The sequence below is a fragment of the Rhineura floridana genome, chromosome 2 (genome assembly GCF_030035675.1).
Source record: "Rhineura floridana isolate rRhiFlo1 chromosome 2, rRhiFlo1.hap2, whole genome shotgun sequence".
NCBI classification, from domain to species: domain Eukaryota; kingdom Metazoa; phylum Chordata; class Lepidosauria; order Squamata; family Rhineuridae; genus Rhineura; species Rhineura floridana.
In genome coordinates this window covers 27,557,760-27,573,729 of record NC_084481.1, presented here as the reverse complement: position 1 = coordinate 27,573,729, position 15,970 = coordinate 27,557,760, and the positions used below count along the sequence as shown (strand labels likewise).

At 40.9% G+C, this 15,970-nt stretch overlaps 2 protein-coding genes across 6 annotated transcripts in view; one reads left to right on the top strand and one right to left on the bottom strand.

Moving 5' to 3' along the window:
• The window catches only part of GLS (glutaminase), a 90,559-nt gene extending 77,934 nt beyond the window's left edge, over positions 1-12,625 (top strand). The window contains exons 10-13 of one of the 2 annotated variants that reach the window (XM_061608203.1): positions 3,308-3,369; positions 5,823-5,899; positions 5,993-6,056; positions 9,762-12,625. In XM_061608203.1, coding sequence (XP_061464187.1) covers positions 3,308-3,369; positions 5,823-5,899; positions 5,993-6,056; positions 9,762-9,918 — 360 coding nt within the window. In that variant the 3' untranslated portion in view covers positions 9,919-12,625. The remainder of the gene's footprint in view (positions 1-3,307; positions 3,370-5,822; positions 5,900-5,992; positions 6,057-9,761) is intronic. The other variant, XM_061608199.1, reaches the window with a different exon arrangement.
• Positions 12,626-14,099: 1,474 nt separating this feature from the next.
• Positions 14,100-15,970, bottom strand: part of STAT1 (signal transducer and activator of transcription 1) — a 51,072-nt gene continuing 49,201 nt past the window's right edge. For all 4 annotated transcript variants that reach the window (XM_061608196.1, XM_061608195.1, XM_061608197.1 and 1 more), the window contains one exon: positions 14,100-15,079. In XM_061608196.1, coding sequence (XP_061464180.1) covers positions 15,056-15,079 — 24 coding nt within the window. In that variant the 3' untranslated portion in view covers positions 14,100-15,055. The remainder of the gene's footprint in view (positions 15,080-15,970) is intronic.

Below are 15,970 nucleotides of genomic sequence, written 5' to 3'. Positions count from 1 at the left end.
TCAATGAGCCAGGGAGGATCACATGTGTGATTTCAGAAAGTGAGATGAATTTGGTTAATTTTATTGAGCAATAGTGAAGTTGTTAGAGTGAACAAAATAGGTTATGCATACCTTGTCCAAGATGAGTGGCATTTAGTTAACACCTTTGTAAATATTAAAATCTTGGACAAGACTAGAAATCCTTTATACAAAGGATGTCCTTGGTGAATGCTGGCCTTTTGCTTTGCCATAATGATGTAAGCAAGAATTTCTCAACAAAAATGAAACATTTGCCTGGACAAGTTGTTCTGCTTCCCTTTATCCCACAGCCTCTAATATTTATATTTAATTGGAAATCTTAAGGACTGGAACGATTTTTGGATAGCAGAGAAGGAGTTGCCTGGAAAGCAGGATGTGCTGTTATATCTGAATTCAAACCATCGTGGCCTCGGGAAGAAAATTCTCAGGGAATTAAGCTTTGAGCAAAATTAATTTATTCAATGAATTTATTTTTGTATGCATAGCAATTCAGGGCCTTAGTGAGGAAGGAATTGGTCCTCTTTTGAATTGAGAAGGAAAATATGCATTCTAAATGAAAGCTCACTGCTGCTAACCTGCTGTCATGGCCCCGTCAGAGGACTCCTCAGATGAGGACGACTCGGGAGTAACAGCAGCAGACCCAGGAGCAGCAGACTCAGGAGACATGGAGGAGCCTCCTGAGAATCCAGCTCCTTCTCCCCCTCAGCTGCAGAGCACCCCAGATACAGCAGAGTCCCTGCAGCCAGACACAGACAGTGAACAGGATACTCCCCCCTCACCTGCAGAACGTAGACAGCAGAAGGTCAGGCAGAAGAGAGGCAGGCCTGTCTCCTTAAGGCCCAAACGCTGAGGACTCACACCTGCTGTCAACCTTGCTCTTTATAAGGCACACCTTGGCTGCAGCTTGTTGCTGACTGCAACGTCAGGCATGGCTTGTGTGTTCCTAGTTTCCTGGCACCCTCTTTCGGACTGACCCCTTGGCACTTGATCCCGGACCTCTACTGACCTCGCTTCTGGACTCCTGACTCGGCAAGTACGCTTCGGACAAGCCTGGCCCTTATCAGATTCCCTCATCCAAAGACCTGGCAGATTTATGGCCAGACTGCCGGCTAAGGACTTTGCTTCCCTGCCAATCACCCAGGAATTTCCAGCCCCCACCGGCACTGCTGACGCAGTGTAGAGCTGACACCTGCCACATCAGGAGTGATTCATCTGGGGACTCTGAAGCAGCTTGTTGGAAGAATCAGTCCTTAGTCACACATTCTCTGCCAGAGTGTATGACCTTCTAGGACAGTCATTCTCATACTCTCCCTCCCCAACCACTTGGATATTGCTAATGGATTTGGTGGGCCACTTAACGCCCCATTTTTTGTTATACAAGTCAAAGCACATATACGTAGTCTTGTCTTACTAATGCGGTGGATGTGCTTCTGAATTAAATAGGAAAAAGACCATGAAAAAAACAACATTTTTTCCCAGCTCTGGCATCAAAACCAGCACCATATTAAGAAAATTGCAGGCTCTAGGCCGGGTTGTAAGAAGGTTCCCTTTAATAATGTTTAAAGCAAAATTAGACTGCACCAGTATTGAATTATGAGCCCTAGGCCAAGTGTGTGTGTATATATAGATATATATATAAAAGGGCCGGGAAGATGAAAATGCTGAAGAACTTTTCATGTTAAAACCAAGAAGATGGTTGCTAGTTGCAAAGCTTATCATGTGATATCATTGACTTCTTGTCTTTCACATCCTTCCATTTGGCTTTCCTGTCTTGTTGTAAGCTTGACTAGAGTATTGGCCCTTTTTAAAAAACAAAAACATCTTAAACACATATGCTATTTCAAATGGCAGCAATAAAATGCCTCTTATCAGTGAACTGATGAGTGAATTTATTCACAGTCATCCCAGCTTCACTAAGTAAAACTCAATTAACCAGAGTTCATGTTTGATCACTCTTAAACACAGGAAGCTGCCTTATACCGAATCTGAGCATTGGCCCATCTCAGTATTCCCTCTATTGGCTGGCAGTGGCTTACCAGGGTTTCAGACGGGACAATCCCAATCCTACTTAAAGATGCTAGGAACTGAACCTAGGACTTTCTGCATCTCCCACTGACCGACTCCTTTACCATCACTGAAGCTTAGAAAAAGGTTGAATAATTTGGTCAAAGGTTCCTTTAGTAAAGCATTGTGAATGGCAACATTTGACCTTTTGTGAATTCATTGCTATCTTAGTTCTCTTGTTGCTCTTCCAGTTTCTCATAGTTTCTGTATCTAAGCAAAACAGTGTCAAGGACTGTTTATCTCTTATCCACATATGGAAGGAAATCGCCGCATTTTGAATCAGTCTTGCAAACAGATTGTGTTGCTTTCTACATCCTTGGCTCATTGGTGGTTTTGAATTGTTCTGTTTATTGGGAGTGGTTGCTTGGTGAGAAATGTGCTCCTTTTGCTAGTAGCCTGGTCATGACGGTGCTAATGATGCATTCACAGCAACACAGTACAAATAGCTTTTTGCCTGCAGGTGGGCAGGCAGGCCTGCCCAAAGGTTACATGTGAAGGCAAAGTCTGGGACAGGATCCTGCTCAATCCCTGATGCTTCCACTTTAGAAGGATTTGCTGAGCTCTGTGCAAGCATGCAACTCACAGTTAAGGAGAGCACATGAGCAAAAAGTGAGCAGTGGCCCACCCCTGGTATACATATCTACAACATAGATGTCAGAAGGGAGGGAGCCTTCTTGAGTACAGGCTTCCACGCAATCTTGAACCCTGAGTGATTAGGGTTCCAGATTGCATGAAAGCCTGTGCATGCATAGTGCCCAAGTCTAAAATGTGAAATGGCAAGTCTGAAAAGTGTTGAGCACCCGTTGTACACAGCTACCTCCTGGTAAATAGATTTCCCTGTCCTGTGGCTTATAGTCATCATTCACCCACTCTTTGGTATCTTTTAAATAACGAATTATAATATAAAGTTGCTACAAACATTAATAGATCAAAAAGAAAAAAGGAGAGGGAGTTTCCTGATACTAAACACAGTCTTCCTCAGATGTTGACTACTAACCTTTTTAAGTGCCAACTTTGTCTTTGAGCCACCAGTTCAGTGGCTTTGAAGTTCTGCTCTATCTAGAAAACTACAAATGTACATAAACGCAAGGTTGTAGTTGGTAAGATTGACAAAAAAAGTTTTCAGGTATTTCTTAGCGTGCTTTGCACTCCCTGTCGAGCCTCCCCAAAGAAAGAGTAGGGGGGGGAAAAACCTTAAATCGTTTTCCCTCTCTTTTTCTTACAGGTGAAATCTGTAATAAATCTGTTGTTTGCTGCCTACACCGGTGATGTGTCTGCACTAAGAAGGTAAAATGAATGTGGTTGCAAAATGTTTCCTTTGTGCTGCAGCAAGTGAAATGTGCATGCATTATAGTATTTGTATATTTAAATTGGCTAACCCAAGTTAAGAGACATTATGGACAATGGAAGATCCACACAAATGGAATTAAAGCCCTATAGAGACACTCTATCCAAGGTGGAAAGAAGATTGGATTACTACATGGTTCCTTAACAATCATGTCTCATGTGGAACCAGCCATCTGTATGTTCCAGTTGCAGAGCAGACATATTCACACCATATATTTAAAGCACATGGCTTCCCCTGATGAATCCTGGGAGCTGTAGCTTGCTGGGAATTGTAGCTCTGTGAGGGGTAAACCATAGCTCCCAGGATTCTTTGAGAGAAGCCATGATTGTTAAAGTGGCATAAATGTGCTTTAAGGGTATGGTGTGGATGTGACAAAGGCAATGTTACTGTGCTCCTGTAGGCCAATGGAGAATGGGAGAATTTGGCTCAAAGATGACCCGCTCCCGCAGGCATAAAGCCGTAGTGGTCACCACGTAGCTAGCGGTGTCCTAAGAATACAGCCCAAGAATAAGAGAAGAAGAACCTAGCGAGTTACTCTCTGCCTTTGACATCTTAGAAATACAGGAGCCTGGGTCTGTTTGAGATCATTGATGGTTTTTTTTAAAAAAATCCATATTTTCCCCACCACCCTGCACCTCAGGATAGGGTGGAGTCATCCCATTTCCTCCTCGCAATAACCCTCTTAAGCTGTGAGATAAGTTAGGCTGACTGAGTATGACAAGTCCAGGGGTGCCCAGTGCACTTCATGGCTGAGTAAGGACCTGGGCTTCAGTTTCCCTGGTCCAAGTCCAACACACTATCCATTCTGTCACACGACATAGCTTTTAGCTGATTAAACTGGCTCTTAACCAATTTGAATGTACATGTAACTTCAAAATTCAAAGAAGAAAAAAATGGCTGCCACTCCTGATTTTTGCAGAAAAGAAATCCAACAATCATTTTTCATCAATGGCCAGGCCATGCTCTCACCGTAAATGTATGAGTTTAACTGGTGATTCATGAGGTAACAGAAGCTGACAATATTTGATTACTGTTTACCCAGTCAGTAGCTGTTCTTCACCCACAGTAGTGTTGTTAACGTTGGCAGAGTTGAGAGACCACTCACAATATAATTGTTTTAAAATAACATTGTGGTTGAAATACACACTCCCACCCCATTTGTGCGCAATTATTTTAACTGAGCACTGTTGAGAATGCAAGGAATCTATTCTGTAATGCTAGTGAGTTTTCCAGTTTAATTGCAGGTTTTAAAAAGCATACCAATTAAAGCTTTGATCAATTAAATGCACAAAATAACTGGCTAAAATATTGCAAGAGCAGGATTGAATGCTCTCTGCTAATTTTTAATTTTTTTGCATTTGTTTATCTGAAAGGTTCTGGCTTTTCTGTATAGGCAGAACCAGTGTCTGCTACAACTTTATTTTACTTTTAATCTTGCATTACCAACCTGGTACTTGAATACAAAAGTGATCCAAGATTTTCCAGAGTCACCAAAAGGGAAAAAAGTTATTTCACAAAGTGTATTCTAGCAAACACAGAATAGTTTGCGATGATTGAAATACATTGGCCGGTCAATGGCCTAGTTCACATATATCACTAAACCATGCTTAACATTAGCCATAGTTAATAAACCATAGCTAAAGCTGAGGTGTGGCAGATGATCACTTAAACTTAGTTTATTATGTCACAGAATAGTCGAAAGCACCAGTGAGAGCAGACGAACCTTGACAGCAGTTTGAATGTTTTTGCCATTCTTCATTTGCAGCTCTGTAGCTTTTAGGTGGGGATGGCTCCACAACCCTCACCCTTAACCACCCTCACAACACAACCCTCACCCTTAACCATAATTAAGGGAAGGTCTGAGTACACACATAATGCTAAGCTATGGTTAATGTTAACTAAGCTTTATAAACAAATTACAAACCTTAGTGAGCAACCTTTAACTATTATTAATAAACTATAGTTAAGCTGCTGGGCTGAATTCACACATAACACTATGTCACAGTTTAATAAACTACGATTTAGCATCATGTGTGAACCAGGGCAATGGGTGGTGTCCAGTGCTTTCCATCCACGGACAGAAAGCATCAGTGAAATGAGGAAGAGGGAGTTTTTGGTGAATCTGCTTTAGAAGATCCCCAACTCTCTAGAGCAGATTTGGGGGAGGACTCCAGGGGCTGAAGGGCAGAGGGGGAATTACCAAAACCTGCATCTCCTCCTGACAAATGCCTTACATCAGCAGATGGAGAACATGGGACACCACTCAGTATATTTTTCTCTTCTAGCTTTTGACTCCTCCTCTTATGAAAGGCTTATGCAACATTGCAGTAACTTGGCTTGGTTTTATTTGTGACTGGATTCTTCTCTTTGCATTTTTCAACTTTTCCTTCAGATTTGCTTTGTCAGGCATGGATATGGAGCAGAGAGACTACGATTCCCGGACAGCGCTGCACGTAGCTGCTGCGGAAGGTTGTGCCCATGAATAATTCCTGACATTTTTGTTAACATTTTAGCACTGTTTAATATAATGAATGTATAAAATTAACCTTTCTTGTATTCTAGGTCACGTAGAGGTAGTTAAATTTTTGCTGGAAGCCTGCAAAGTGAATCCTTTCCCCAAAGACAGGTGAGCATCTGCACTAAACGTATAGTAGAATATTAACAGTCAATTAATTTACGCCAGCGTTGTTTATGAAATCAACGTCCTCTAAGGAATTTGTGCAAGGAAAAGCTGATGCTTTATGTTGAACGTAATGAGAATTCTGTACATCTAAGCTGGCCGTCTGCTGGTTCTGCTAGTTGGCCAGGCTGGGTGGGTGAGTGGGTGGGTTCTAGGCTTATTTACAGAACAAGCCTAGTCTACATATCCCTGTGGGAAAAAATCAAGGTAATGAAATTGGAATAGAAGATCTTAAGTAGAGATTATGCTCCAGCGTATTAATATTTTGTCAGCATGCCTGCTTGTACAAAGTAACAAAGTTGCAGCCAGATCTTGTGTAGCGTTAAGACATTCTTAACCCTATTGACTGAATGAACTTAGGCATACTTAAACGTGGGCACGGATCAGACTGTGCAAAAGAGCCTGGGTATCCATTCACACTGTTCTTGGTTAATGAAAAGTAATCATTAACTTCATTTTGAATTTCACCTTCTGCTTTACTACTTTTAACGTAACCCAAACTGCTGGAATGAAATGGGTTTGTTAGGGAGTCCCCTATTTACAGGAAACAAACCTAAGGACCTCAGGGGTGCTTCAGAAGCTTTAAACTACTTATGCGGATTGTATGGGGCCTAACAGAGGAAGGAAATATGCAACCTGCAGATGGGTTGTGAAGTGTGAAGATTGCACAGGCATGCAGTTTACCCGTTTTTCCCTCAGTGGCTGTTAGTCCCATCACATGCCTGAACTTTGTGTTTCCTTCTGTGTTCCTCACCACAACCATATCTCTGTGTTAAAAAGTGATTAGGCTATTGAGTGAGATTGCAGTGTAGCTTCTCTTCCTTTCCTGCCCTGTGCACCCCTGTGTGCCCTCCCAATCTACTCCAGAAAGTTAGGGGGCCCTCCTGAGCAGATTTTGGGGGGTATGTGGAGGGCTGAAGAGAAGTTGGAAGTGCTGTTATGCAAGCAGGTTTTTGTTATGCAAGCAAGCGGGCTTTTAAATTTTTATTTCTGAAAGCATTTACATACCACCCTCTCGCAAAACATCAGGGTAGTGCACAACAACATAAAAACACTTAAAAACAATACAAAATAATCATTAAAATGACTGGCTAAATTTTTTTTTAAACAGCTGTATAGTCCTGTCAGCAAAAAAAAAAGAAGTCTTTAAGAGTTGCCTGAAAGTCAAAAGTGAGGACGCCTGCCAAATCTGTGATGGAAAAGTGTTCCATAACATGGGACCAGCAACACTAAATGCCCAGCCAGGCCTCTATACTGCAGGCAACAACTAACAGTGCTCCTCCAAATGATTTCAGTGGTTGGGCTGGGATATAAGGGCTCAGGTGGTCCTTAAAGTATCCTGGACCCAAGGTATTCAGGATTTTGTATATCAATACAAAAGCCTTGAACCTGATCCAGAAGTCATTGCTTACATTTTTAATGCACCTATTGATGTTAAAATTTCATTTATTTAGCAAAACTTTATTTCAGAAATAACTGCTTTGGCAACTAAAGGTTGAAGCATCACCAGATCGTGCTTAAGGATTTTTATGATATCTTATTTCTCTGTATTTTATTTATTTAAAGCATCTATAAGCCACCTTTTAGCTAAAAAGGCTCTCAGTACCTATTTTTGTAAACCACCCTAAGGCAGTCCCTGTCCTCAGGTTAAAAAAGACATTACACAAGGAAGAAGAAATGGGTGGGAGGAGGAAAAAGCAAGCTCAAGTCCTCCAGGGCTCACAGCGTAGCTATATGGTTCTGAAGATATTGGCTGCCTACAAGAGCAGCAACTCCTTGCCAATGTCCTTGGTGGTTCTGGTTGTCTTGGCCTTGATAAAGAGTAACCTTCCCCAAAAGTTATGGACTCAGAGTCCTTCTAGGCCCTTCCAACTCTGCTATTCTATGATCCCTCTCCCCCACCAGATTAGATCCAGGAGCAGAGCCGGTGACAGTGTCCAGGCCAGGAGGAGAGGGAAGTTCCTTCCATACAGTCCTTATTTATTTCTATCCTGCCCTTCTACCCTAGAATAGGGTACTCAGGGTGGCTCACAATGAATTCATACACAATAAAATCACAAAAACATTAAAACAGATAAAAATACATAAAATACAATTCAGAAATATAGGGGAGTGATATTAAAAGGGACTAAAGAGGTAAAAACTAAAAGGGGGAAAATAAAATCAGTTACAGGCTCTACTTTCTGTCCCTTTGATGGCAGTCATGATCCTACACCTCCATATTGGGTGTCTGGATCTTGAAGATCTTTTTGGAGATTTGCTGGAGCCGGTCAGAAGCAATGATAGAACAGACCAAGGATCCTTCTTAAGAGGGAGCTGCTGGCCCAGACCCTCTTTGTGAGGGAGGGAGGGAGGTGGGCATGCCACCTCATGGGACATGCTCTGTCAAAGAACTATAGGTCTCAGAGTTGCTTGGTATATGATGGCATTTCCTATGTACAGACAGGAGGAGCCAACAAAATCTGGCTAGAAGTGGTATGCTCAAGAGGGAAAATAATTGGGTGTGATCCAGTGCTGCTGATAAAATGTTGAGGCCCCAGAACATTTGGGAGCCAATTAGTTAGCCTCTGGTCTCCAGAGTATATAGACGAAGAAGCAACAGTAGATCCTAAGTACAGAGGAGAAATGTTTACAGGGTATTTGTCACCTGTGTGTATAATTAATGTGTACATTGTACATCTGTACCAAGATATGGCAGTGTACTCAGTCCATCAGAACTGGCAGGAGCTTAAACAAAAGGACTTAGAAGCTAAAGAACAATAGTCAAGTGACTGATTTTTCAAAACAGACAAGACCTTAGGGTGATTATTGTAAGTTTGTACCAGAGATAACAAAATGATGCTTGATCCTGTATGTATTTATCATGTTTTCAATCAACTAGGAGTTCCTGCATGCAAGAGAGTACTCTTGAGTTTGGGGCAGGCAAAATAGTGTTTTTGGTCTCCCTCACTTCCACACGTGTTGACCCTAAATTTGTTCCATCCTGTTTCCGTGTTAATCTGCAGTTTTTAAAAAACTGCAATGAAAATTCTTATTTTATACTAAGGTTTTGTATTTTCCCTCAAAATACATGTGTTAAAATGTGTTCTGATAAGTGTTTTGAGCCAAGTACTGTGAACATTTGGGAGGTGTGAAAACCACTAGATAACTAAGCTCCAATCCACACATTAGTCAGGAGGTGCAGATCAGGTCAGTTTGTACTGGAATTTGCTACAGTCAAAATCCTCAAGGATCCCCTGCGCAACTTCTGTCAGCACTGATGAAGAGCTCAAAAGTTGTAGGGAAAAAAACCTCATGATCAGGGATTATTTACAGCTGCTTTTTTCACATTCTGGAAAAGGGAATTCCTCTAGAATTCCCATCTGGGAATCAATGTGTAGCAATGCTGAAGTGTTTGCTTTAGATTTGGCAAACCCTGTTTTAACTCCTTGCTTAGCTTACTGGCTGAGCTTGGGCAAGTAAGTCTGCCAGCCAAAATCACAGGCTTATTTTAATTCTAAAATGCTGTTCTGAGCCCCTTGACCGAAAGTGGGGACACAAATTAGTTGAACTTAGTCTGCTGACTAAGAGAGTTTATATAGAAGAGCTTTCAGTATAGAGATTTTGGTACCCACATCTTTTTATTCAGCTTGAATATTCTTGTTATTGTAGATGGAACAACACCCCTATGGATGAGGCTTTACACTTTGGACATCATGATGTATTTAAAATTCTTCAAGAATATCAGGTTCAGTACACACCTCCAGATGATTCCAGCAATGGAAAGGAAAACCAAACTGTACAGAAAAACCTCGATGGCTTACTATAGCCCTCTTCTTTTGCTAGATCCCAAGAATCTTATTGTGGAAAAATGATTATGAAGAGTGTGTTTCTATTGGATAGTGATGTGTCTTTTACAGAAGTATCTTTGTTTCAGTGTTGCAGGAGCTTTCTTCATTGTACACACAGGACAAATCTAGTTTCTCTTTCTGAAAAACAAAACTTCCCAAGTCTCCATGCATAATGTGAGCAATATTACCTCGTGCTACATATAACCGATAGAAACGTATTACTGCTGTTGGCTTTGTGCACTACGTAATTTATTTTTCCATTCTCCGTGAAGATTTACTCCATGGGCAAGAACTTTTTTTTGTTCTGCTTGCAGTTCTTTTTTAAATAAATGAAGCCGTCTGGAAAGTGTGCCTGAGTGGAACTAGGCTGCTACCGTACACAAGTGTAAATGTGGTCTTGCTAGTTTTTCAAGAGTTGTTGCTAATGTGGATTTAGTCCGACTGCGTGATGTGGATTTAGTTTGGGTGCACTGAGCATACAGTCTGCACTTAATGTTCACTGTGTTTTTAATTTCCCATGATACTTGTTTACATCATGTAGTTCTCAAAGTATCGGCTGGTGACCATGGTCAGTGGTCTAGGCTTAACTATTATTCAAAGAGCTGTATCAGGGAATCTATGCTAAAGTTTGCTTGACCAAAAGGTATAGAGGAATGTAATTAGATAATCGTGCAATGAGACATTTAGATGTTTCTTTCAAATATGCTTTATCTTTTGTTCGTCCCCAGCCCTCAATTCCTCATGTCTGGCTGCTGAAATACTCTTCAGTCCTCTGGCAGCTGCTGCTTCTAGTTAACACACTTTGTTTTCACCATGTCCATGGCTGATGGCAAGAGTGCGTTTCCTCTTGTATTCTTTCCTTTGGAATGGCAAATGTATTTATTTCAAATACATTTCAAAGTAGTATAAATCTCACTTTTCAAAGTAGTATAAATCTCAATTCAAATTATTTGTGGCTCAAGAAGAGCTGAGGGTTGGCTTCACACCAATGGAAGTCAAGGGGAGTTGCAATGATGGCAGCAGAAGGGTACTTCCATGTAAATAATGGAGGAACCAAGTAACCTCCACAACTTGGTGACACTCATGGTATGTGTGTAACTTGTACAGTGATCAAAGCAGTAATGGTGCTGCTGTCATTATGGACATTCAGCATGTCCAACCCAATCTAGATAGCAACAAAACTTTTTTGTAAAGGTGGGGCTATGCTAAATTTGTATAATTTTGGAACAAGAATTCCATGTGGTGGTGTTGATGCTACGTACCCTCTCTGGAAAATTATCCAGTATGAATCATTAGTACTGAATGGACTGAGTTTTGCTGAAGATCAGTCTCTACATTATTCACATTTATTGATTGCATCCATGGAGAATGTGTTAAGGAAATGCTTACACCATAGAAAGAATACAAGCACATGAGGAGATAGGGATTAACATTGGTGAAGACCCAAAACTGAATTGAAGGCCAATCTAAGGTGGGTAGTGAGAAGGAGTAGTGGGAAAGTGGAGCAGGAATAAGACAGATGGGGAAGAGAAGCAAAATGATAATGCATAATGTTAAGTAAGATGGGGAAACAAAGCAGATCTTGCAACTAAAAAGGGGTAAAGTTGTACATTTTAATCTAAACCTCACATTATTGGTAGAAAATTATATTTATTCACAAGGTTTGAGAATTTTGCTTAAGAGGCCCAGAGCTTTTATTTTGCTAAATGCCATCCATTGGACTCTGTGCCACAGCCCTCCACTGTTGTTTTTTGAGCCAAATTGGGGAAAAAGTTTATTGCAACTCTTCATGGATTTTTAACAATATTGCTTGAATGGCCATCCGTTAGGACTAAATGTGTATGTGCAGGGGCCTAGAGCATTTATAGCTGTAATTTTCTTCAAAGCTGATAAACATCTATGGGTCCCTGCTAAGCTATTCAAATGTATCCTATGACCACTCAACTGACATTTCAGTAGCCTGTAGTTATCAATCGTTATTTAATCAAACAGTAATACTGCAAAGAAAAAAAAGAGCATTATGCATACAAGCAAATGAAAGCCATCTTACCCCAATTGTTTGAGATTATTAGTATGTGTCCCCCCCCCAGTATATACAGAAGCTATTTAAGTATGTAGTTTTAGCTTTTTCTTATTACAAGAGGAAGTCACATTTTGTCAAATAATTGTGCCTATTGGAGGCAGTTCATTTATATGTGAGTTTATTTATAAATGTACTGTACCTTAGTTCTGTTTTCTGTTGCTGATAAACGTGTTTTGGTTATTAAAAAGCTTGTTTTGCTTGAAGAACACACACTCAAGTTTTAAAGTTTACTATCTTACTTATTTAGCAAAGCATACAGAAGTACTTAAGCCAGGTTTATGCTTCATAAATAAATACTGCAGTGGTCTTAGAATCAACTATCCCATATTTTTGGTAGATGTGTTGTATTGGACTGGTGTCCTTTTTAGCTTCAGAGCAGAACCATCAATGACTGTTTTTAGTAATTCAGTGAGTAATAGTGACAAATTTGGCTTGACATTTGACATTCCTTATTATAGGGGAGAAACTACAATGAATGTATTTGCCTCTGACAGCTTCCCATAACTTAATTTAAACTTAAAATACTTGAGCTGTACCACTTCTGAACATAAGATTTATTTTCAAGATTATAAATTCAGTGGTATTGCATTTCACATAATAAATGTGCATACAAAAAGGTTTGGCTTACTGCTTTTCTTTTTTCTCTCCTGATTTGTGACCTTTTTGTTCTCAGTTGAAGCATGTTAAGCTTTTCACACTTGTTTCTATAGCAGCATTATAAACCACATGGTTGCAGAGTGGAAGGGGGGCAGCGTTTGTTCCCCTACAATGAAGGTATGCAAATTGATGGCACATCAGTTGGCAAGAACATGGATAGACCGCATTTATTTTACATATTACTGTTTAGTGTGTGTCTTAAGACTAGGGTTAGAAGGCTGAACTTGTGTAAAGTACAGAATTGTGTAATGTGCTCTGCTAGGACTGAAGTTTACAATCCCAAAAGCAGGCTAATCCTTTTAAGCATGGATAGTTGTACTAATCTTTGTGGAGTTGAAGTGAGGCCGCAAATCTTAGCTGCCACTGAAAATCTCACATGCAAAATCAGTTAGGAAAGCCTCATTACACATGATCTAAACTTTTTCCAGACAGGTGAAAAGTAATTCCCTTTTATGGGTATTGAATTTCTCTGGCATATAACTAAAAATGACATTGCTGGAAATCAGCAATTCTTCCTTCAACAACAAAATGCACTGAAACTGTGACATGTAAGAGAGCATGTCTCAATCACGTGTGTTACGTTGGGCACCATTGCTTGCTGTTTGTGAGCACTATATGAATTATTTTTTATTGTCCTAACCACAACTTAAAAGTTACAGAATGAAGCATTAAGGGGCGGGGTGAAGGAAACAACAGTCTTAGCAGCGTTGCTTAGATAATCAACATTTTGGAGTTTTGCAACTTGATCATTTTATGGGAGAGTTCCAACACTGTCTTGGATTGGATTTTGGAAGACACCTGTGCGTGAGTTTGTTTTATGTGGGGAGATCGGTGCACGACGATCAACACACAATCTTGACAGAAAAAGGCTTTGATCCAATGGCATAGGATAAACCGCCATCACAGCCATTGTAACGTACACATTGTTAGCTTCTGCCTGTTCTGCCGTTGAGGACTTTCTTGGATCGTTCTTTGTCTGGTTCCTCTCCCTTGACCTTACTGCCATGGGTGACCCTGCTGGGAGTACATGACTCCAGAGGGCATCGCTCACAGAGTTCATTGGAACACGCAAGCCCACTCACCAAGCCACATGGAAAAACTGACATCACCTTTGCATGGTTGTAAGGGCAGTATGTATTACCTAAAAGAACTCTATCCCGTCTAAATGCTTCAAGGGTAAATCATGAAAGCATGCCGGCATGTCAGAGAACCTGTATTTAGGGCCACTTCAAATAGGGCATTCTGTTCTGTAAAATTAGGGTATGGCACTAGCAATGATAAGGGTGGTGTTGAGCTCTATAGCAATCAGTGCCACAACTTCACCTTCCAATCCCCTTTGCCCTTTTTTAAAGTGAAAAGTTGAAAAACTATTACTTCTTGTCATTTAAGGGCCAACAATATATGCAAACACCCTCCAGGTAAGACGGGCAGAAACAGTTTATTTTTGCAAACGGACGTTTGAAATCCTAGAAAGGGAAAAGGAATTGGAAGAGCACAAGAGTTAATGTTTTCCCTAGAAGAAGCGTAGCTGCATGTAATCTATAGTTAAGCCCAAAGATCTTACAGGATAAGGAGGCATTCAGTTCTGTCTTCCTACTGCCTCCCCCAACGCTCTGCAGTGTTAGTGATCTTTTTTTCTGGCATTACCTCACCCCCCCTCATGCAACACATTTTCACTTGATCCCACACCAAGGCTAGTGGCACCTGTTCCATGAAGGCAACAAAAGGTGCCATCAGTGCTAGAATGGGGCTAAAAGCAATGTACTTGAGTTAAGTCCCATGGAGCAGAGTGGGACATAATTCCAAATAAACAAGCTGTACCCTTAGGAGCTATACCTGTCACACAAAGGAGTCCTGCTTTGAATGTATTTTGCCCCTTACAATCCTGCCAATAAGCCCTGCTCTGTTTGAGGCAGCAATGAACCAGACTGGATTTCTGCAGGGCAAGATGTACTTAAGTCTTACACTTCACACCCTCTCTCAAACATTCTTGGTGTTTTGTTTTTGAAAGAACATTCAATTTTACAGGGAAAAGGTTGGCATGTATGCAACACGCCCCCCCCTTTATTGTTTGGAATTTTACTTCTAAAAAACAACTTAGCCATGAATTTGGACTGACACAGAACAGAGTTGCAGGAAAATAAGTTATGTACTGGACTACTAGTTTAAACCACTATTTTAGGAATACAAAAGCATTTTTAGTTTTCTAGATGCTCTTTCGGCAAACAAAGCAGTATGGTACTGATACATTATGCAGAGCCATATTCACAGCCTAAGAGACCAAATGCTGCATCCTCCTAGAGCCTCAATAGGTCCTCCACTAGCTGTAGATATGAAAGTGACGTAAGACTTGATGCAGGCGTACCCAGCAGCTCTTATGTTGCATATTCTGAACATATCTGGAAAAGAAAAAACAGGTTACCCAACTCAAAATGAAGAATGATACTCATAATTTACACTGCACACTTTCACAGACCATTTGATTCCACAAACCTGCTTTTAACCAGCTCAAGAGCCATTTTCTGAGTACTAATCATTATTATTCAAATGAGGTTGCTTGGATATATACGCATGCAGAAGTCCTGCACTAGCATCCGCTATAAAGCTTACTGAGTAGCTTTGAATAAGCCACCGCATTTCACCTTAAGTTAGGCTATGTTACCTTGAGGACTCAGATTTGAAGGAGGCTTTGTGGGCCATCTGGTCTACGGCCCTGCTCAGCACAGGAAATACAGAGCTTACAGCTAGCCAATGTCTGGAGGTCTTCCAAGAAAGGTGGATAATAAATATATATGCAGAAGCAATTTTGGCTAATAGCTGAACGGCTGAACCTACGCAAGACCAGCTTTCATTTCTGGAGATGAGCTGCTCATGCACACCTGTAGAGTTTATTAATTCTTTTGCAGGCAGAAGTATTTGCCTGTGTCATTTAAGGTCAAGTTACTCTCAGGGATGGGTGCACTGTGTGTGAATTTCTTGGGTGTGTTTTGTCAAAGATTGTCCCTCTAGGGTCCCTTGACCTCAGCACCCCAAGCGGGGTTCTTTGTTTCTGAGAACAGTCCCAACTCTTTTGGGTCTCTGCTTCCCAAGCAAACTCTCCCTCCTCCAGGAGTAAATTCCCAGTAGTAACTGCCACCACCCCTTTCCAGCTTCTTACTCTGAGGAAGGGGACCTCAGAGTGCCAACAGTTTCCTAGAGCAGACTTATTGTTAATGCTCTGGGGAATTAGACCACTTTATCAACCATACTAGTGTTCAGTGATTAAGAACTGGATTTGGCTTCCAACATAG